General features: G+C 49.2%; 1 protein-coding gene across 1 annotated transcript; it reads right to left on the bottom strand.

Moving 5' to 3' along the window:
* Positions 1-919: 919 nt before the first annotated feature.
* On the bottom strand, positions 920-22,945 carry LOC138515930 (myb-related transcription factor, partner of profilin-like). The gene is made up of 3 exons (XM_069630735.1): positions 22,645-22,945; positions 9,726-10,504; positions 920-1,087 (listed from the first exon to the last, which is right to left on the bottom strand). The coding sequence occupies exons 1-3, from the start codon at positions 22,943-22,945 to the stop codon at positions 920-922; spliced, it is 1,248 nt and encodes a 415-aa protein (XP_069486836.1).
* Positions 22,946-23,140: the final 195 nt, after the last annotated feature.

Raw genomic sequence — 23,140 nt, 5'->3', positions numbered from 1 at the left:
CGCATTTGCAACCTGCAGAGTTGGACGAGGTATATGCAGGACGACATAATGCCCAGTAATGACTTGATGGCCCACACTGTAGCCATCTTCGTTGACGACAGTCGTTGCACCTTTCTTTGAATGGCTGCTAGCCTCTCCTCCAAGGATGACGCCAGGCAAGACACCGTATTGAGTCTGGCAGCTAGGAACAGTGCCTTCTGTGTTGGCGTTAAGCAGGATTTTGGATAGTTGACAGAGAATCCAAGTTCAGTCAGTAGACAGACGGTCATCTCTTGTGTGTCCGTCGGCCAGGTACCGCGAGCGGGCAAGAATCAACCAGTCGTCCAGGTTATGGTTATAAGTGTATGCCCTGTACAAGCAGATGGGCTGCACTGGTGCCAGGCAGTTTGTGAACACTCTGGGGGACGACTTCAAGTCAAAAGCTAGGGCCTTGAACTGGTAGTGTTGTCCCTGCACCACAAAACGTAGAAACTTCTGATGTTTGTCAATTGGGACGTGGAAGTAGGCGTCCTCCAGGTCAAACAACGTCACAAAGTCTCCTTTTTCCAGTTGGCCAAGCACGTGTTGCAACATGACCATCCTGAACTTTTAGGACTTTAGGTATTTGTTTAGACGTCGTAGGTCTAGGATGAGCATCCAGCTCCCTGTCTTCTTGATGACCACAAAGTATCTGGAATAGACTCCGGAGCCCTGGAGCCATTGGGGAACCAGCTCTATTGCCTCTTTTCACAGCATGGCCCGTACCTCTTCCAGAAGCTAAAAGATGTGCTGCCCAAGACACCTGCATTGAAACTCCAGGGTGTGTTCTTGGTCGAGAACATCCAGCACCGATCTGTCAGTGGTGATCTTTCTCCACTCGCTGATGAACCTGTCAGCCGGCCTCCCACCGGGGTGCACAAGTGGGGGCCCAATGTCCCAGTCAGTTCAGGCTTGCTTTGGCACTGGCGTGCTGCCCTGTGGGTGACGGTGATGCTGTTGTCCACTGCCGTAGGCCTGGCAACAGCCTCTGTAAGCTTCCTGCGTTGAGGATCTGGAAGGCTGTTGGTACGTCATGGAGAACGCTTTTGAAGACCTGCTCGACTTTCCCCTGGAGAAGCGAAAAGACGAGCAGTGCTGCTGCAGAGTGCCCAGGGAACAGGCCGTCTCAGTATCCGTTTTAATGGCCGGAAGGGACTCATGATGACCTTCCCAAACAGATTTTCTCCGTCAAAGGGCATGTCCAGCACCTTAGCTTTGGACCTCCTGATGCAAATTTGTGGCTTTCATCCAACCTTGGCGATGAAGGTAGACACCGTTCCCCATTTGCCGGAACCCCCTGTTGGCGACGTCCAATGCCACTGTGTTGTTGTGATCCAACGTCAGTTCCCCATCCTGGAAGAGAGCGATTGCCTCCATCTTCTTATCGTCGGGGAGGAACTCCAGAATTGGACCCCATTTGTACCACAATTCCCTGTCGTACCTAGCCAGGATTGCCAGAGTGTCGGCCACCTTGATATTGGACGCTGCAGTGTAAATCACATTCTTTCACATGCGGTCCATCCTTTTCCCCCTCGCTGTTTGGGGGGACCGAAGATGACAAGGATGGGATGGGCCGACCGGTTCCTCACATCCGCTGATACCATTGAATCAGGCGATGGCTGCAACCACAGGCACTTGGGTGTGGAGTCCGGCATCCTATACTTCTTCTCCAGCCTATCCCGTTTGGCTGGAGCAGTACAAGGGCTCTTCATGAGGGCCAGGCCCTCCTCCCAAACACACCATCCGCCATGACAATGTCTTTATCATCATCTGTCAATGTGGCCATATCAGTTCCCATACCCGTGTCTGAAGGGGCCCGACATGGAGGAGTAGGTTGAAATGAGAGCATCGGATGACACTTCCTCTTCTTTGCTGGAGGCTGATCTGGGACCTGGGGGACCTGAGGCATCCTCATCTGGATCTCTGACACCAAGGTGTGTAGAGTTGACAGAATATCCAAGGAAATGTCCCTCGGCTGAGAAGGCAGAACAAGAACACTAGGCCCTGCAATGTCATCACTGTTGTGCTCTTCAACGTCCTCGTGAACCATATGTAAGGACTCCTGATCTTCGTCGTCCGTGAACAAGACCTCCATGGTTTGGGCGATGACCAGGGAGGGCTGTTTCGGGGCCTCCTTGCCCCCTTCTTTTCTCCCCTCTGAGGGTCTTGAAGCGTGGCCTGAGCCGGTTTCACCCCTTCTGACCCGCCTGCAGACGTTTGCCAAAGTCACTGCGGTGGTGGCACGCCTTGCAGAGGTAGGGACACTGAGCCGTGGGAGCTACCCTTGCAGGATCAGTGCCCTTAGCTGTCGTGGTAGTAGTAGTCAGAGTCGCTGATGAGTCTTAGCTGTTGCTGGTTGAGCCTACTTGGGCTGCTCTGTCTTCTCCTCCGACCGCAGCTTCAAGGATTTCTCACGTAGTTAGGTCATGGTAGATGACTTCCTCTTTGAAGAGGAGCTTGAGAGTAGGCTGGCAATGGTGGCCAGTCATAATTTCGAAAAAATAATGTCGAATGACAAAAATGTCGAAAACAAAATGTCGAAAACAAAATGTCGAATTCCGTTTTTTTTAAATTATATATTTATTTTGGAGTCTGGGAGTAAAAAAAAAAGGGGAAAAAAAATTTCAAAAAGGGGGGTTGGGGGGAACCCCCCCATTTAAAAAAAAAAACGTATTGAAAAAAACAAAAAAAAAAACGACATTTTTTTTTCGAAATAATGACTTTCGACATTATTATTTTCGAAATTATCACTGTAAACCGCTGCCAATGGAGGCGGAAGGTGATGCTAATCGCGCCCTAACCACTTTGGTACCCGCTTCTGTGGCAAACCCGTTGGACTTGGACTTGCAGCTTTTGTCCTCAACTTTGGCCCCCATGGAAGAGGCGCCGTCAAAGGACTTAGAAAACCTTTCCTCGGACCGGCCGCACCTGGGTGTGTCATGACCCTGCTCGGAGCACGGGTCAGAGACCTTGGCCTTAAGCCTGGCCACCAGCCTACTACGTCTCTCCTCTGTCATGGTTGGAGGGTGCGAAGAAGGCCCACAAGGCCTTGTCAAATCTTCAATGATCTTCGTCCTTGAGGGGCGCATAACTTCACATACAATGGACCCCTACTGTTGGCAGATGAAGAAATGAGCACACAGGCTTCTTTGAAACAAAAATGTAACTTTTTCTGTCGAATGAACACGAAAAAGCGTACATATAGCTTGGAAAGCAAACTCGAAGACTCACAACACTGTAGCGTGCAGTAAAAATCTGAAGATGGCTCCCAGAGGAGGGTAGAGGACTGTCATTGGATGGGGGCAGTATGACTCAGGATAGTGATTGGTTTAGAGGAGAAATGCAGATGAACCCAATTATCCACTAGAGTCATGTGTGACTGTGGGGGCACCTATCTGGGCACAAAGGAAAAAGGCTAAACCACTGATAGCCCCAAGTCTTTCGGAATTTTGCTCTTGTGGACAACCTACAGATTAGGGCCTGGGGTGTCGCAGCCACAAAGGAAAACATGCAAACCCATGCATTTCCGAAAAAGAAGACAACCATGGGAATCCACAGAGGTCTGACGTGCGCGAATCACCCCAGAATGTATCACCCACAATCCCTGGCAAAGTCTGAAATTTTGCAAAAAAACCCACCATTTTCAGACATTTCCCTCTGCCCACCCACTGAAACATGCTGCCAACAACACATGTCCTACCGTCCCGCGTTCCCACACGTGTCCCGACGAAAAAGGTACATCACAGGTGTGGGTGCACCAACCTGGGTGCAATGGCAAAAGGCTAAACCACTAGTAACTCCAAGTCTTTTGCCAGAGCAGATTTTGCAGGATTTTGCTCTTGTGGACAACCTACGGGGGTGTTGCAGCCAACAAGGAAAACAGGGAACCCCATGCATTTCCAAAAATAAGACACCCGTGGGAATCTAGAGAGGTCTGACTTGCGTGAATCGGGCCAGAATATATGTATTTTTTTGTAAAGTATTTTATTGGTATGTTATACATAGTTGGGCCAGAATTGATTACCCAAAATCCCAGGCAAAATCCAAAATTTGGTGGAAAAAACACAATTTTCACAAATTTCTCTCTGCCCACCCACCGAAACACATGTCATACCTTCCCGCATTCCCACAGGTGTCCCGACGAAAACGGTACGTCACATGTGTGGGTGCACCTACCTGGGCGCAAAGGGAAATCTCCCAAAGGGTTTGGGGAGCCAATCTACATATTTGGGCTTGGGGTGTCGCAGCCACTAAGGAAAACAGAAAAGAAGACACCCGTCGGAATCTTCAGAGGTATGACTTGTGCAAATCGCCCCAGAATTAATTACCCACAATCCCTGGGAAAGTCCAAAATTTCATGAAAAAAACCCACAATTTCCAGACATTTGCCATTGCGAACCCACCAAAACACGCCACCAATACCACATGTCCTACCTTCCCGCATTCCCAGAGGGGTCCCGACAAAAGGGTACCTCACATGCATCGGTGCACCTACCTGGCTGCAAAAGGAAAAGGCTAAACAACTGCTATCCCCCAAAAGGGTTTGGGGCGCCAACCAACAGATTTGTGCCTGGGGTGTCGCAGCCACCAAGGAAAACAGGGAACCCCATGCATTTCAGAAGAGAAGACACCTGTGGGAATCCGAAATGTGACGAAAAATACACAATTTTCAGATATTTCCCTCTGCCCACCCATCGAAACACGCCGCCAACAACACATGTCCTACTGTCCCGCGTTCCCACAGGTGTCCCAACGAAAACGGTACCTCACATGTGTGGGTGCACCTACCTGGGCGCAAAGGGAAAAGGCTAACCCACTGGTAACCCCAAGTCTTTCGGCAGAGCAAATTTTGATGAATTTTTCTCTTGTGGACAACCTGCAGATTTGGGGCTGGGGTGTCACAGCCACCAAGGAAAACAGGTACCCCATGCATTTCCGAAAAGAAGACACCCGTGGGAATCCACAGAGGTCTGATTTGCGACAATTTCCCAGAATGTATTACCCAGAAGCCCCGGCAAAGTCCCAAATTTAGGGGGAAAAAACACAACTTTCAGACATTTCCCACCTAGAAACTACTGAAACACGCCGCCAAGTGCAGCAGCTGTCCCAGGGAGCCCTGGCAGGGTCCTCATCCCTTTCCAGAGGATGGTCAAACCACATGGGAGACAGCCACCCAAGGCCAGGGACATCACCCCGACCATCCTGGAGCGCTGGCTGGGCTGTGTTATAGAATTTCCCTCGGGGGAAGGAAGGGGACCCTGCCGGGGCTCCCTGGAGCTGCCGCTGCGCTTGGGGACGGTACACCCACATGGTAAATGGATGCCCATGGCCTGGGACATCACTTCCAACCACCGTGAGTCCTTGCTAGCCTGTGTTACAGCTTTTCCCACCAGGGAGTCCCGGCAGTGTGGCAATACCTCCCCGAAGTGAAAAGCTGTTACGCAGCCCAGCCAAGGTGGCATGCTGGCATGAGGGGCAATTTGTGGCCTGACCCTGCAGTTCTGTCCCAGCCCAACAAAATATCTCCCCAGACGGCCCACTCCCGCCCACACCACCAACAATCCAGCCCCAGTCCCACCCACCCCACTGACAATGGGCCCTAACCATAGAATAAAAACCAGTACTCACATAACAGTTCGCGTAGAAAAAGCTGTAAATGAAACAAAAAACATTCATTACCTATGGTCAGCCCAGCAAAAACAAATCGTAACTTCTACTCTCTGATCACGGCCCCCCCTTTCAAGCCATCCCTAGTGGTCTACTGACCCTCACCCCCCCAGTAAAAACACATTTGCCCCTTCCTAGGGGCAGATTGCAAGATTGCACTAGCAATCTGCCCCCAGGGAGGGCTACATGAGAACCCACCCATCCAGATGGGGTGGTGGAGAGGACCACCCTCTTTTCATTATATAAGTCGCTGTTGGTTTAGGGTGCCTCCACCCCCATCCAAATCTAAATGCATTATTTATTTTTATTATTATTATTATTATTATTATTATTTTTGGCCCCTTCTCTAGGGGCAGATGGGCACCCATCTGCCCCCCAAGGGGGCAATAAGTGCAACCCCATGCTTGGGGGTGGCCTGCACCAAGATTTCTGCTGGCCCTTTCCCCCCACCTCAAATAGATGGTGGGCATCTCATGTAGCCCACCCTGGGCGGCGGGGCATACCCCTTTCATTGTAGCAAAAATCCTGGTGGTCTAGTGGCCCCCCCAACTCCACCCAAATCTAAATGTATTATTATTATTTTGTTTAATAATTTTATTTTTGGCCCAAGGAGGCCAATGCGTGCAGCCCCATGCTTGGGGTCGGGGGGCTGCACCGAGATTTCTGGTGACCCTCTCCCCCCCCACCCCAAATGGATGGGGGGCATCTCATGTAGCCCTCCCTCGGGGCAGATAGGAGCAGAAATCTGCCCCCAGAGAGTGCTACATGAGGTGCCCCCATCCACTTAGGGTGGGGGGAGGGCCACGCCCCTTTCATTGTAGCAACAATTCTGGTGGTCTAGTGGCCCCCCGCCCCCACCCAACCTAACTCTTCTTTGTTGGCCCCTTCCCTAGGGGGGAAATATGTGCTGCCCCATGCTTTGGAGGCCAGGGTGGAGAGGGCCACTTACACAGTAATCAGCCCCCTCTTACCTCCACTTGACAAACAGATCCCTGGTGGTCTAGTGGCATTGCTGGACGCGGATTGAGCGCTCCGCGCCCGATCCGTACCCCGAAAAGTTTCAAAAAAGGTGTTGTTGTGCAACAACACCTCCCTCGATCGGAACGGCAGAATAGTGCTGCAGATCGAGGGGGAGAAAGGTTGGGACTCACATTTCTTTTCACAGCGGCAGCCGAAAATGGCTGCTGCTGTGAAAATTACTTTGTTTCATGTCGGCGTGCATTATGCACGCTGATGTGAAACTGAAGGAAATCCAACCCATGGGCCGTGAGGAGGAACCTCCCCCTTGTAAAGACTGGAAGGGGGTTATCTGTACTCCTGCTCTCTATATGGCAGAGTCGAGGCACAGAGCACCCCAGCCAAGATTCTCTATTGTTGGTAGCAATGGACGAGCAATCAAGGCTTAAGCTCTAAGGAGGTGATGCGTACTGGTTCTTAAGTACAATGTAGTCCCCAAGCACCCACAAAGGAATGTCCACACACTATGTTAGTGAAAACACAGTCTTTATATAAATAAGGCTTTGATTATGTACACATACAATAACACACTTTGTGCTCCGACAATTCTAAAATGGTAAATATATACAGTCTCAATGTGGTACCACAATTACTCTTGATTCCATTAAAATGCATCAACTTTACTCAGTTCAAATGTCATACAAATCAGTAAATAAAGTGAACCAACAACAGACATAGGAGGAAAGCAGGTTGGTTAAAACAATAGGCAGAATACTGGGCCCCTACCCTAGGCACAGTTCTCTGTGAGGATCCCCCCACCTGGGCAACCTGTAAATAAAGATACAAAACAAGCCCAGTCCATATATTGTTCATATGAAACTTAATTCCCGCTAGAAAGGTTCTACCACCCCAATGTACCTGGAATAGCAGAGTTGGACGTCTGGTCGTCAATGGATCCTTCTGGAGTGGCTCCCTTTAAGGCAGGAGCCACAAATCGTTGAGATTCAACGACAAAATTGTGAACAAAGGCCTTGAGACAGCAGCTTTGGTCCTGGCGGTGCTCATCGACGATCGGTCGTGGACGTCCTGAGAAGAGGAGGCATGCGGTGCACCTTGACAACAATAGTTTGTTGCCGCAAAGAGTCTAGGAAGAACTTTGGCCCAGCAAGGGAGTCTCGTCGTCGTCTCTGCGGTCTTCAGGTGGCAAGAAACCACCAGCAGATTCTCCTCTGTGCGTCAATGGCCTTGACTTTCTCCGGCGGAAAAAAGCGGTAATCGGTGATGAGCAAGGGAGTCCTTCGTTCAAAGTGTTCTTAGGCAAAGGAGCACTGCAGCTCCGGTCGTCAACGGCAGTCGTCGACGGTGATGGACTTCAATGTCTGGGTGCTTCGCTTCATGATTCCGCGTCGGTCCCTGTCTCCAGTCGGCAGCCTTTTTCGAGGGTCTGACGTCCAGGGAGCTTTGGCAAAGATCAGCTTCTGCACGATGGTCCCTCGTAGCTCGGGGAGAGGTCTCCTAGCCAGATCCTCCCTTGGATCAGTTCCTTGACAGTCACGCAGCTTTCAGATTAGCGAAGGACAGCTGCAGCAATTCTTTATCTTCCAGTGGGCTTCAAGGTTAAGCATCAAGTATCAACTCCAGCTTCTGAACGATTTCCAACAGTGAGAGGCCACCAGATATACTATATGGTCTCTCATTCACCCTGCTGCATCACACTCAGGCAACCAATCATCCAGAAGGGCATTCAGCAGGAGGCAGCCAATCAGGCTCACAGTGCATTCAGGCCATTCTCCTCCCTCTCAGACACTCACAACAAGGAATGTGTATTGGGACAAGTACACCTGTCCATGAGAGGAATACACACATAGCAATCACATCGTGTGTCTCCATTCATGCATGCATGGAAATGTGGTTGCAACCAGGGAATAAATGCATGCTATGGTGCCATTGATACAGGTCCCATATGATGTGATGACTTACACATATACATTGTTGCCCACATGCAGGTGATGCAGGCTGTCCCTTGAAGAGGTGGCTCCTTACCCCAGTCCGGAACCCACAGAACAGGCACGAGGAGGACTACAATCGTGCGCATACACATACCCGTGTGGTGATTGAGCAGACATTTGGCCTCTTGAAGGCACGGTTTCGCTGCCTCAGCAGGTCTGGTGGGGCACTCCTGTACCGCCATGAGAAGGTGGCCAAGATCGTCATGGCATGTGTCATGCTACACAATATGTGCATCAGACAGAATGTGCCTCTGCCCCCTGACGCTGAACTACAACCACCTGACGATGAGGAGGGTGGAGATGGGGCTGCACTTCAGGGAGGCAGCGATGCACAGGAGGGACGTGCCATGCGTCAGACTCTGATCAACCAATGTTTCTAGCACACATGGACGGGGAGTGTGACATGGAGGTGGCACTTAGGGCACTGGGTGTGTCAGGAACATGGACACTGTAGACTGTTCACCAATAAAGCACACATACACAATAAGCAATGTCCGCACATGTGAATTATGATTTCCCAACAGGTGTATTAAAGTAATAACAAAGTGCACATGCCCTCCACCCCACACACCCACTCCCCCCTCAACTCCCCACACACCCTCTCCCCCACACACCCTCTCCCCCTCCCCCCTCAACTCCCCCACACATCCACTCCCCCCTACCCCCTCAACTCCCACACACACCCTCTCCCCCCTGCCCCTGCAACTCCCTCACACACCCACTCCCCCCTCAACTCCCCACACACCCTCTCCCCCCTCAACTCCCCTACAAACCCACTCCCCCCTCCCCCTACCCCCTCCCCCACATACCTTCTCCCCCGTCCCCCTCAACTCCCCCACACACCCACTCCCCCCCAACTCCCCCACACACCCACTCCCCCCTCAACTCCCCCACACACCTTCTCCCTCTCCCCCTCCCCCTCCCCCCTTGACTTCCCCACACATGGTGTGCAGTAGCGTGCACCAGTAGTCCACATGGCACCAGTATGCATGGCTGTACCTACTGCCCTCCCCCTCTTCCAGCACCAGGTGCCCCCCTGTCTGATCTGCGCAGGTTCCTGCCAGATCTACGTACGGGGCTGGTCCTGGTTGAACTAGCATTCGAAGATGTTCCAGGTTGTTCTGGCAACTGTGGTGGAGGCATGGCCTGTATTGCTGCCACCATTTCAGAGAGGACGTGCCGCACAGCTGCCAATTCGGCACAAATGTCCTTCGAGGATGACTCGATAGCTGTTTTCAAGGACGCAGCACATTCCCGAATGTCATCCCTTGCCCTCCCACATTCCGTAATATGCTGCGTCAACAGGCCTGTGAGCTCCTCTTGGCGCCTCTGAATAGCCCGGATCCCCTCTTGGCTGGTTGGGGCTGCGGTGGATGTGGGAGGGGTTTCTGACATGCTATGTTCCTCGGGCACAGTTGGCGTGGGGCTGGGAGTTGCAGGCCATGAATGAACCGGGGACAGCCTGTGCATGCTGCTGTCATGCATGCTGCATGGGGATAGTTGTGGGGAATTCAGGGGGCCTGTGGCGGGAGTTGCACCATGCAGCTGATCTTCCTCATCGTCCGAAACGGCTGCTGTGGCAGCTGTCTTACCCACTGTGCTGCTGGCAGCCGATGCAGTGCCTTCTGTCGCTGCTTCCTGGGTGCTGGCGGCTGTTGTGGGTGCTGTAGTGGGGGCTGTAGTGCACATTGGTGCTGTGGCCTCTGGGGTTTTCTTGGCCTTCCGCTGTGGTGCCGGTTGGCCTATACCCCTTGAAGTGGAGGGGTGGTGTTCTCCCTCCTCACCCCTGGCCTTCTTTCGTGATGTGGCATCTTCCTCCCTGGTGTCCTCGTCACCGCTGTCTGAATGCGGGCCTGTGGGGGACCAATAGAGGGAGAGGGTTAGTGATGGGTCTACAGGCATCGGGCATGCATTGGGATGGCTGCATTCATATGGAATGGCAGATGATTGACATTGGGGGAGGGACATACGGGTTGCTTGGCTTTTGGGTGGGTGATGCATGGAGGCGTCTGGGTTGACACATAAGGGGTGCATTCTGCATGTGGACAAGGTGATGCTCTGCACTGCCTGTAGGCAATATTGTACTCATGTGTCTGGTGGACCCTGCTCTACATCATTGCACTGTCAGTTCCGGTGGACATCATTGTGGTGGTATTAGGATTGTATCATTTGGGACACCTACCTGCATCGGCTGATGACGGGGCTCCTCGCTCCATGTCCCCGACTCCCTGAATTGCCTCTGTCGCTATGCAGACCTTCCAGGATTTTGTGGCATGAAATGGCAAATTTTGCGGCACAAACCTTTATTTATTGCAGCATTTTTGCGGGACATTTTGTATTAACTGGAGGGTGTAAGACTGCCACATTGCAGGAAATAGGCAGATTGCAAGGCTACAAGAGAGCCAGGGTATCATTATTATGTATCTTTTGTATTCATTTAATAGGAAGAGTCCCAGATGTGTCTGGCTTGGCAGAACAGTGTTTGATTTGGCTAGATTTATGGTTTAATGCCTATTTAATAGTATTTAACTAAATTGATAATTATCAATGGTAATGCTGAAAATATTCCCCGTCTATGTTCTCCAATCCCCCAAACACCCACACACCGCTCTCACCAACACACATCTCACCAACTCTCCATCACAACTTGCATTCCTTAACCTCTCACTCTGTCATGCAAATACTCACATGCTATGTCACACTGTCAAGTCACAATTTGCACTGCCCAGCCCCTGCCACACTCCAAATCATACTCCCAACTCACACCTTACAGTCTACAATTCCTCCCGCAATATACAGTCCTTCATTCTTTTGTGCTGCCTGCATCTTGCATCCTTTCTCCCATTCTATCGCACTCTTCCCTCATCCTTTTTCCCAATCTGCAGCTCACTGCGTCTTTCTGGCCAACCACTTCCTGGCTCACTGACCACACGCTACCTCTACTTTCTGTACCTCTGCTCGCTCTCAGATTTCTGGCCCAGCGCATCACTGCTTCCTCGGCTCTCTTCTGCAGCGCTTCCTCCTCTGACCCACTGCTCTCCCTCTGCTTTCTTGCCTATCACTTCACATCTCACCCCTCTCTCTCTCTCTCTCTCTCTCTCTCTCTCTCTCTCTCTCTCTCTCTCTCTCTCTCTCTCTCTCTCTCTCTCTCTCTCTCTCTCTCTCTCTCTCTCTCTCTCTCTCTCTCTCTCTCTCTCTCTCTCTCTCTCTCTCTCTCTCTCTCTCTCTCTCTCTCTCATAGTGTAACAATTTTTTTTAAATGTACATATTGACCCAGTTCCTCAAATAATGGGGCATTTGAAAAGGTTTGAGCTGTAGCGCAAATTGTGCGCTTGTCAGTCTGAAATAACAAAACTCCTAACCGTCGTGTTGCCCCCCCTTTTTGGGCAAGCACGCTCTTCGGTCTTCAGACAATCTTTGACAATCTCCTAGAGGGTTGTGGATCACTATACCCCCCCTTGACTGCATTCGTATCAGGCTCTATGTGCACTGTGTTTACTTACACAAATAACAAATAACATTAAGTGTCATGATCTCTGCTTCCAAAAGGTCAGGGTTTTCCCAACTCCCTTGGAAGCAGATCCATAACCCAGGTTCCGAGTGCCAACCAGTCCCAATTGGGACCTTTTGGACCCAGTCCTGGCGCCAGTGGCACCAGGCTCATAAATATGCCCAGTCCCAGCGCTGGAAGCGCCGGGCTCATAATGCTTGGGTGGACTTACCTGCAGCAGACCATGCTGCTTACTTGCCTGCCAGTTGAGTCTCTGATCCTCTTCTGTTTGGAACTACTTTTCCTGTTGGGTGGGGCAGGAGCCACTCCCTAGATTCAGAACACTGGAACTCTTCTGGAAAGCAGGAACTCTTTTCTTACCTAGGCGTGGCTGTGGAAGGAGACACCTAAGCACTACAGGAGGCTATTTAAACCACACCCGATGGATGAATCTTGCTTTGCGTTATTCTGCATCCTCAGCAGCAGAACGCTCATCGTGTCTTCTGCATCTGATCCTGGGCCTAAGGAAAAAGGCTTACCAATTTGAATCCAGTGTTCAGCAACACCTATAAAGACAAGAAAGAACAGGTTAGCATTACGGTCTTCAGTGACAGCTCTTCACTTACCTGGTCCATCGGCTGTCACCAACGCCTCGCGCTGCATTCCGGCATCTGAAAGACAAAGGCTTACCTACTCTTCGTGCGCTCCGGAAGTCTTCACACTGCATTCCGGCATCTGAAAGACAAAAGCTTACCAACTCTTCGCACGCTCCGGAGGCCTTCGGCGCTGCATCCCGCATCTGAAAGACAAAACAAGGTGCGTTTAAAGACATTGGGGAACTTTAATACTCACGTGCCATTACTCCTTTCCACATCTAACCCAGTGGGTATTCCGGCACCCTGCAGCCGCCCCGAACTTGTACCTGCAAAATAAAAAGACAGTTAGAGTGCATCGTGAAGCAGGCAACAAGCGCTTACTTACGTGCTTCCAGGCGCTTCTATTCATCACACGGGCTCCATCTTCAACTCACTTCAGCCCGCCATCCGCCATCGCCGGAACCCTGCAAAACAAGAGACATCATTACTAAAGACTTTAAAGACATTAGAATTACTCGAAACTTACCGTTCGTGCAGTAAACGACGGACAGCAGTCCTCTGAAGTCAAGAGGCCTGCTCCCCTTATCCAGTGAAGAAACTGGTTACAGCACCCTGCCTCGAGGCAGATGGAGAGCACGGCGTTCACTTACCTAAGGTGAGAGCGTTAACCTTTGGGGTTCTACAGGAGAAGAGAAAGGGAAGAAGAGAGAGACATTCAATAACCCAGTTCATTAATCCCACATTTTCTATCTGCAGACATCTTACCCTTCGAGCCAGACATACAGTGCACAGAGGTCCAGCCCAAAGAGCCAGCCGTGTGGTACACATCACCTTTGAAGATACGGTATACGCCCAGTCAAGACCGGCGCCTCTACGGGAATCAGGTGAGCGTTACAGAACGCAAAGCCTACCACAAAACTCCTGTCCAGGCGCTATGGAAACCTCGGATACCGACCAGCTAGCCCAGTTACTTGGGGAACTAAGGGCAGAAGTGCATGCAGCCCGTCAGGAAACGAACGCTCTAAGAAGGGAACTGATTATTTCCAAGGAGTGAACAGGTGATCTCGCTAGACAATTGCTACAGTCACAAGCCGGACAGACCCCGTTACCCACATCTGGGGGAAATCTTCCTTCTACATCCTCTATGAATCCAGTGCAGATCAACCTACCTGGGAATGTACCTCTGGCTCCGCCCGAACGATTTTCTGGTGACCCAAAGAGGTTTGCAGTATTTATCAATCAGTGCCGGTTGCATTTCTTATGCCGGCCAGCAGCCTTTCCAACTGATCAAGCTAAAGTAGCTTTCGTGCTTTCGTACCTTAGTGGCAATGCGGCAGACTGGTCGATCCCTCTAGTAAATCAAGATGATCCGGTCCTCCATGATTTTCAAGCTTTTCAGCTCAGTATGGAAAAACTGTTCGCAAGACATTCACAGGGGCAGGCCTTGGACAATGAGCTTCTTTCGTTGCGACAAGGTAATCAAGACCTTTTGGCTTATATTGCGTCTTACAACAGACTGATAGTGGAAACTCACTGGCCTGAGGACAAAAGGATTACGCTGTTTTATAGAGGTCTACGCGGAGAGCTCAAAGATGTGTTAGCCCAAGTAGTGAATCCCCCACAAGATTGTTCGGACTATATAGACTTAGTCGTTCAAATAGATCACAGACTGCAGAACAGGAAGGCCGATCGTTCCAAGTTTGATGCTCGAGTATTTTCCAAACCGCCAACTCCTTCCAAAGGAGTAGACTCCGGGGAACCCATGCAAATAGGGGGTCTGAAAGGTCCTCTAACACAAAAGGAGCGGGAAAGGAGAAAACAGTTGCAATTATGCCTCTATTGCGGAAACTCAGGGCACTTTCTTCGAGACTGTCCGGTGAAACCGGCCAAGAAGGCAGTAGGAGCTGCAGTTACCAAAGTTACAAACTCTGAGCAGGGAAACGACCTCGCCCGACAAGAATAGAGGTCCTCTTGCCAAGCGTGAAAACCAGTTCCGTGACCTCGCATTTCGTGATACCTATGGTCCTCATTAGCCCTGATAATTCGGATCGATTACATGCAATTGAAGCTTACGTCGACAGCGGTGCCATCGGCAATTATGTGGATCATGAAATGGTTTTGAGGATGAATCTAACTCTTTGTCCCAAGGCTGTAAAGGACGTCATTACTACGGTGGATGGTACGGAGATAGCCTCCGGGCCAGTAACGCATACCACTCAAGAAGTGACGCTAGTAAGTCAAGATGGACACCATGAGAAGATTGTGTTCGATGTGATCAAGGCCCCTCAGTTTCAGATTATTCTAGGAATACCTTGGTTAGAGAAACACAATCCTCTGATCGATTGGCGAGCAAGAACGGTCCAGTTTCCAGAATGTGTCTCTACTTGTCACCCTCCACCTGGTGTTGCACTGGCAGCAATTTCTTCAGAGACTCCCCAGTTACCTCCCGAATACCTAGAATACCAAGATGTTTTCCGGAAGGATCAGGCTAACTCTCTACCTCCTCACAGGTCTTATGACTGCCAGATCGACCTGATACCTGGATCTACTCCTCCTTGTAGCAGAATTTATGCCCTCACCGAGCCTGAGAACCTTCACCTTCGACAATACCTGGATCAATACCTGGCAAATGGGTTTATTCGTCCTTCCAAGTCCCCTGCTTCTTCAGCTTTGTTCTTCGTTCCAAAAAAGGAAGGAGACCTTAGAACTTGTATAGATTATCGCTCCCTGAACCAGATCACCGTTAAGAATAGATATCCGTTACCTTTGATCCCTGAACTCCTGAACCAAGTCAGAAAAGCATGCATATATACAAAGCTGGATCTTAGAGGAGCTTACCACTTGGTACGAGTAAAAGAGGGCGATGAATGGAAGACGGCCTTCCGCACCAAGGATGGGCTATTTGAATATCAGGTCATGCCCTTCGGACTTTGTAATGCCCCGGCCGCCTTTCAATATTTTATGAACGATGTCCTCAGAGAGCTCATAGATGTGTGTGTTGTTGTTTACATTGACGACATCCTCGTTTATTCTTCATCGGAATCTGAACATCGGAAACACGTGAAAATGGTCCTCGAAAGATTGCGTCAACACAAACTTTTCGCTAAGTTGGAAAAATGTGTTTTCAACGTGACTGAAGTTGAATTCTTGGGATTCATATTATCACCTGGCAGAGTGCGTATGGATTCAAAGAAGGTCGATGCAGTTCTCAAATGGCCATCACCATCCTCCGTAAAAGGTGTGCAAAGCATGTTAGGCTTCGCTAACTTTTACCGCAGGTTTATCCCCGAATTCTCTCGAATAGTCCAGCCCATCACTGCCTTGTTAAAGAAAAACAAACGTTTTGAATGGTCTACCGAGGCGGAACAAGCTTTCCAGGATTTGAAGACTAAATTTATCTCTGCACCAATCTTAAAACACCCTCGCCCCGAACTCCCCTACATCGTGGAAACTGATGCTTCAAGCCTTGCCATGGGGGCAGTTCTATCACAAAAGGACCCGGTAACCAATCAGTTGCATCCCAAGGCATTTTGGTCCCGCAAATTCTCGCCTCCTGAAATCAATTACACGATTACTGACAAGGAACTTCTGGCTATCAAGTCTGCCTTTAAGGCTTGGCGGCATTATCTGCTGGGGGCCCGACACACCGTTACTGTGATTACGGATCACCGAAACCTGCAATATTTGAAAACCGCAAAAGCCCAATGCTCTAGACAACTCCGTTGGGCATTATTCTTTGCCGAGTTTGACTTCATAATTACCTATCGACCTGGTACAAAAAACGGTAAAGCTGATGCCCTTTCTCGGATGGGAGTGGAAGAACAATTGATCAACCCTAAACCTGTACCAATCATTCCCGAACAAAGACTTCTGGGTGTAATCGCCACAGAATCCATAGAGGAAGTTATGGATAAAGCCAGGCAACTTGTAACTCCAGCAGACATACAGAATTGGCATCTGCAGGGAAAGGACTTTGCAGTAAAGGACAACTTATTGTATTTCCAAGAACGATTATACCTACCCAGCACAGATTTACAGAAAAAAGTAATCTCTTGTTATCACGATTCTTTAATGGAAAGACATCCCGGTATGGCCAAGACCTCAGAAAAGATCAAGCGCTACTTCTGGTGGCCGTCTTGGAAAAAAGATATCAGAGACTTTATAATGTCTTGTGGAGTATGCGCCCAAAACAAGAGTCAAAAGGAAAGACCAGCAGGCCTCTTACGCCCTATTGACATCCCACCTCGCCCTTGGCATACGCTTTCTATGGACTTCATCACCGATCTACCTCCATGCTCCGGATACAATACGATTCTAGTAATCGTGGACTTATTCTCCAAGATGGCGCATTTCATTCCGCTCAAAGGCTTGCCAACAGCAGCAACTCTGGCCCGAGAATTTCTCGAAAACATCGTCCGACTGCACGGTTTTCCTTCGGTTCTAATTTCGGATCGAGGTAGTCAATTTATTTCTCATTTTTGGCGAAGTTGCTGTCGGTCGGCTCAAATTGATGTGAGACTATCGACCAGTCACCACCCTCAGACCGACGGACAAACCGAGAGGACCAATCAAACTCTGGAACAGTATTTACGCTGCATGCTGCAACAAACTGAAAAAACTTGGAAAGACATCCTTTGGATAGCCGAATATGCCTACAATAACTCTGTCCATTCGGGAACTGGGAAAACCCCGTTTTTTCTTTTGTACGGCAGTCACCCTCGAACCTCGGAGTTGGATCCCCTCCAAGATCTTGAAACACCAGCAGTAGACTACCTGCATTCTACAATCACCCAAGCCTTTAAGGAAGCTGTTTCTCACCTTCAAAGGGCTAAAGAACAATACAAGAAAGGAGCAGATCAACATCGGAAGGAAGCCCCTCAATATCAAGTAGGGGATCAAGTCTGGTTATCGACCAAATATCTACCTCTAAAAGGGCCACGCACATTCAACCCAAGATACCTTGGTCCCTATTCCATCACTACCATAGTAAACCCAGTAGCGGTCAAGTTGGACTTGCCCCCGCACATGAAGATACATCCGGTCTTCCACGTCTCTCTATTAAAACCCGTGCAACCTCAAACCCGACTAACCAAATCTCCAAAACCTATCCTAGTTGATGGAGAACTCGAGTTTGAAGTCAAAAGCATTCTGGACTCCAAGATCTCCAAATCTAAACTATTCTACCTAATTGACTGGAAAGGCTACGGCCCCCAAGAGAGATCCTGGGAACCTGCTGAATATGTCCACGCTCCTCGCCTAATCAAAAGATTTCACCGAACATTTCCTGACAAGCCAAAACCCCCGGAGAAGCCCGGTTTGGGAGGGGCCTTGAGGGGAGGTACTGTCATGATCTCTGCTTCCAAAAGGTCAGGGTTTTCCCAACTCCCTTGGAAGCAGATCCATAACCCAGGTTCCGAGTGCCAACCAGTCCCAATTGGGACCTTTTGGACCCAGTCCTGGCGCCAGTGGCACCAGGCTCATAAATATGCCCAGTCCCAGCGCTGGAAGCGCCGGGCTCATAATGCTTGGGTGGACTTACCTGCAGCAGACCATGCTGCTTACTTGCCTGCCAGTTGAGTCTCTGATCCTCTTCTGTTTGGAACTACTTTTCCTGTTGGGTGGGGCAGGAGCCACTCCCTAGATTCAGAACACTGGAACTCTTCTGGAAAGCAGGAACTCTTTTCTTACCTAGGCGTGGCTGTGGAAGGAGACACCTAAGCACTACAGGAGGCTATTTAAACCACACCCGATGGATGAATCTTGCTTTGCGTTATTCTGCATCCTCAGCAGCAGAACGCTCATCGTGTCTTCTGCATCTGATCCTGGGCCTAAGGAAAAAGGCTTACCAATTTGAATCCAGTGTTCAGCAACACCTATAAAGACAAGAAAGAACAGGTTAGCATTACGGTCTTCAGTGACAGCTCTTCACTTACCTGGTCCATCGGCTGTCACCAACGCCTCGCGCTGCATTCCGGCATCTGAAAGACAAAGGCTTACCTACTCTTCGTGCGCTCCGGAAGTCTTCACACTGCATTCCGGCATCTGAAAGACAAAAGCTTACCAACTCTTCGCACGCTCCGGAGGCCTTCGGCGCTGCATCCCGCATCTGAAAGACAAAACAAGGTGCGTTTAAAGACATTGGGGAACTTTAATACTCACGTGCCATTACTCCTTTCCACATCTAACCCAGTGGGTATTCCGGCACCCTGCAGCCGCCCCGAACTTGTAGCTGCAAAATAAAAAGACAGTTAGAGCGCATCGTGAAGCAGGCAACAAGCGCTTACTTACGTGCTTCCAGGCGCTTCTATTCATCACACGGGCTCCATCTTCAAATCACTTCAGCCCGCCATCCGCCATCGCCGGAACCCTGCAAAACAAGAGACATCATTACTAAAGACTTTAAAGACATTAGAATTACTCGAAACTTACCGTTCGTGCAGTAAACGACGGACAGCAGTCCTCTGAAGTCAAGAGGCCTGCTCCCCTTATCCAGTGAAGAAACTGGTTACAGCACCCTGCCTCGAGGCAGATGGAGAGCACGGCGTTCACTTACCTAAGGTGAGAGCGTTAACCTTTGGGGTTCTACAGGAGAAGAGAAAGGGAAGAAGAGAGAGACATTCAATAACCCAGTTCATTAATCCCACATTTTCTATCTGCAGACATCTTACCCTTCGAGCCAGACATACAGTGCACAGAGGTCCAGCCCAAAGAGCCAGCCGTGTGTTACACATCACCTTCGAAGATACGGTATACGCCCAGTCAAGACCGGCGCCTCTACGGGAATCAGGTGAGCGTTACATTAAGACACAAAGAATCGATTCAATTTATAACAATGGGATACATTGATTTATATACACACAGCTAAGCATAATGCATAACACTGCAAGCAGTTCTAATGCTATGTCTAATTTGCACCTTTTATACATCTGGTGCAAAGCTATCATGCAGTAACTATGTAAGCCTGTGCTGCAAGTGTGTGTGTGTAAGTGTGTGTGTGTGTAAGTGTGTGTGTGTAAGTGTGTGTGTGTGTAAGTGTGTGTGTGTAAGTGTGTGTGTGTAAGTGTGTGTGTGTGTAAGTGTGTGTGTGTGTAAGTGTGCGTGTGTGTAAGTGTGTAAGTGTGTAAGTGTGTGTGTGTGTGTGTATGTGTGTTCCCCTCAGTTTTGCCTATGCCAAAACCATACTTCCCATTCTGTTGTCAATCAGTCACTGGCAGGCCTCAAGACTGCCAAGCTCTCTCTCTGCCTCATCGATCTCATCAAGCCTCATCAGTCTGCTGCACCAAGACACATCTTGTCTTGCACCATCTCCAGCCAACAGCCAGCAACCTCAGCAACCCCTCGGTGGCTCTCTCCAACTCTCTGGCAACTCCTCAGCAACTCCCTCGAACTAGCCTTCTGCAACTCTCTGGCTCTCTCGATCTCTCGTGCAGTCCCCCTCTCGTGCAGACTAACTCCAGCCCATTCTAGCCTCCTTGGTTATAGTCTTCCATGACGCACATACATAAGCTAAAGAATGTCTCTCCCTCAGCGTTTAGCAAAATGCCCGTCTGTCTGCTTGCGTGTTCCTTGCACGGCATGTCCTGTCACTTCGTGTGCTGTCAGTGTGACATTAGAACATCATCTTTCTTTCATGGCCATTCTGTGTGCGAAACACCATCTATTCCCTGTTTCTGTTCATACCCATCCTTCCTTCACTGTTGGCACTACGAAAATGCTTTTAGGCCCCGTCCCTCTCATGCAAAAGCACTCCCTCCATCTTTCCACGTCACTCCCTTGGCGCAGCCCTCACCTTTGCAGTCTCTCCGCGAAGCACACCAGCCAAGCTGATAAGCTTCCTAGGCCGTCTCTACTAGGACAAGGATCCATGTTATCTGTGTCTCTCTGCCAATGTTTACGAATACTTTCTCAGTGTAATTCATAACAATTCTTTGCACTGAGCCCAGTGGCGCAGGCAACTTCTGCTCCATCAGAATGGATCCAAATGCCAGCCTAATGCTTTCTAGCGTTTACAATTTCTCTCACAATACAAGCACTACATAATGCAAACTCATTCTAAGTGACTCAACATACATACATACATACATGTATGTCAATCATATCTCTAAATGTGTCTCTACAAAGCATAACAAACTGAATGGCTTTTCATTTCATTTCAAATATGACACTGTGTGTGTAGTGCAAGCAATGCATTTTCTCTCTCAGCCTAAGCGCTATATCTAATGCAAACATAGATGCATAGCAAATCATGGCGAGTATATATTGTGTCTCTAAAACACTACATGGCACTTCAGATATATGCCAGTGTCATTCTATTTCAAATGGCAAAGTGCAAAGTGGCTTAATGTTTCTCATGGCAAGCACTATATGCAAACATATCAATCTATACGAAGACCCTTCATATAACTGGGCCTATCTCTTCACATGCCTAATATGTCAATCTATAAGCAAATTGCAAATGCATACAAAGGTGACAGTCTAATATGTGGACAGTGTCTACTTCAGCAATGTACTAATCAGAACTAAACAGAATGCAATAATGGAATGATTCCATAGCAAAGTAATGGTGATTCTAATGATTCTCTAACAGGGAGTCTAATAATGGATAATGGTTCTTCTACAGATAGTCTTATGATTTCTAATAATGATAACAATTCCAGGCTTCTCATTTCACCCAATTCCACATGCTGGCTAGCTGCCTTGAATGGTGTTCTGGGTTGTTTGACCGAAGTGTAATTTTTGCGGCGGAATTGACCGTAGTCAATTTTGCTGAGAATTGATTTGCACTTCAGCCAAACAAGCCAAAATGTACCTTTCACCACCGCCCCACCCCCTCCCTTACTTAACTGCTTGGTCACTGCCGCTTCCCCTGCAACCCTGCGGTGCCAGAACCGTCCCTCTAACGCGGGTCTGATCCGACTCCGCAGGGTCCCTTTTTCATCATTTTCTTTTTTTCTGTCCCCGCCTCCAATTTTGAGGAAAAAGGGGAAACACTTCTGCAACCACCCTAGACCAAAAATACTGAACATGGGGAGCGGGTGACACCCCCACAACACATGTTTAGTATTTATTTAAAAAAAATAAATAAAAAAAAAATGTTTTAAAAAAATCGATCGATCGAATAGTACTGGACGAAATAGGTCAAATTGTAACATTCGATAGATTTTTGTCATCAAAATGGGCAGTACTTTGAATAGAATAGCTCCCCTGACAGTGTTCTGCAAGCTCCCAGTGCCTTTCACAGGGACAGGCCCTCAGGTGCCTGCCGCTGTAAAATGCGACCCAAAAATGCATTTTTATCCTTTTTGAGGAACATAAATGCAAGCGACACAGCAGCGGTTCATACCTTAAAGGAAATGCATGACAGGGTCAGGAAAGACCCTGTCATGCAGTGGCAGCCCCACATCCCGTGCGCGTAGGGTTGCCTACAATTTCTACACATTTAAAAGTGCATCTTGCTTGGAAATGAGGGATGCGCTTTTAAATTGACAGAAACGCCATTTTATTTGATCAAGGAGGTGAAAAAGGCCACCTGAATGGGCGCGCATATAAAATGTGCACATTCATGTGTCCCTTGTGGATTGGGCTGCACTTTTTTGGGGCGCAAGTGATGAGATGTGTTAGCGCATTTCATTTCTTGTGTAAAAAAAAAAAAAAAAAGTTGAGAACCTGGCACCCGGAGTATAATTTTTCTTAAAACAGTAATTTTTGCAGATTAAAAAAAAACTTTTTAATTTTTTTTTTAAAGATGCTGTTTTTGCACAAAACGGCCGTTTTTGCGGCATTTTGCCCAAAACAGCCTTTTTCACAGCATTTTGCGGATCGCAAAATCTCTACAAGCTGCAGATTCTGCCTATGGTGGTGGCGCATATCTCCTCCCATGGTTGCAATTTGATGGGGGACTCTGCACCTCCCCCTGTCGCCATCCCCAGGTTGCGGTTGGAGGAGAGGATGCTCTGCACGAGTAAACGCAGATCATCCCAGCGCTTACGGCAGTCTTTGGGAGTGCGGAGTGTGGTGCCAACGGCACTGACTTTCTGGGCGACCTCCACCCATATTTGTTTCTTTCGCTGCACTGCAGCACGGGACATGTCTGAGGAAAACACGACATTGGCATGTTCTTGCAGCGTCTCTGCCAGCATGGTTAACTCCTCTCGGGAGAAGCGCTCCTTGCGCAGGCGATCAGTGTTTTTTTTGACAGCTTTCGGCATGGTGAGATGCAGCAGGTAGTGTTGGAGGTGTGGCAGAGTTCTGGGGGTCAGATGGCTCCTGGTTGTGGTGAATGGCAATGGATTGTGTTTTTAAAGATGGCTGCGGTGCTCTTTGCCGTTCCTGTGCGATGACGCTACTTCCGGTTCCGCTTATTAGCGGTCACTCCTAATAGCAGTCACCGCTAATGCCGATGG

The sequence above is a fragment of the Ambystoma mexicanum genome, chromosome 1p, assembly GCF_040938575.1.
Source record: "Ambystoma mexicanum isolate Mex_15411 chromosome 1p, UKY_AmexF1_1, whole genome shotgun sequence".
NCBI lineage: Eukaryota > Metazoa > Chordata > Amphibia > Caudata > Ambystomatidae > Ambystoma > Ambystoma mexicanum.
This window is presented reverse-complemented; position numbering and strand designations above follow the sequence as displayed.

What these genes read in the sequence shown, in the direction of transcription:
- LOC138515930 (XM_069630735.1), bottom strand. Translation starts at nt 22,945, where the DNA reads ATGCCGAAAGCTGTCAAAAAAAACACTGATCGCCTGCGCAAGGAGCGC. An exon ending in GGGGATGGCGACAGGGGGAG is followed by an intron (nt 10,505 to 22,644) that starts GTGCAGAGTCCC and finishes GGTCCCCCACAG; the next exon opens with GCCCGCATTCAGACAGCGGT. An exon ending in GTTCAACCAGGACCAGCCCC is followed by an intron (nt 1,088 to 9,725) that starts GTACGTAGATCT and finishes TCGCTTCTCCAG; the next exon opens with GGGAAAGTCGAGCAGGTCTT.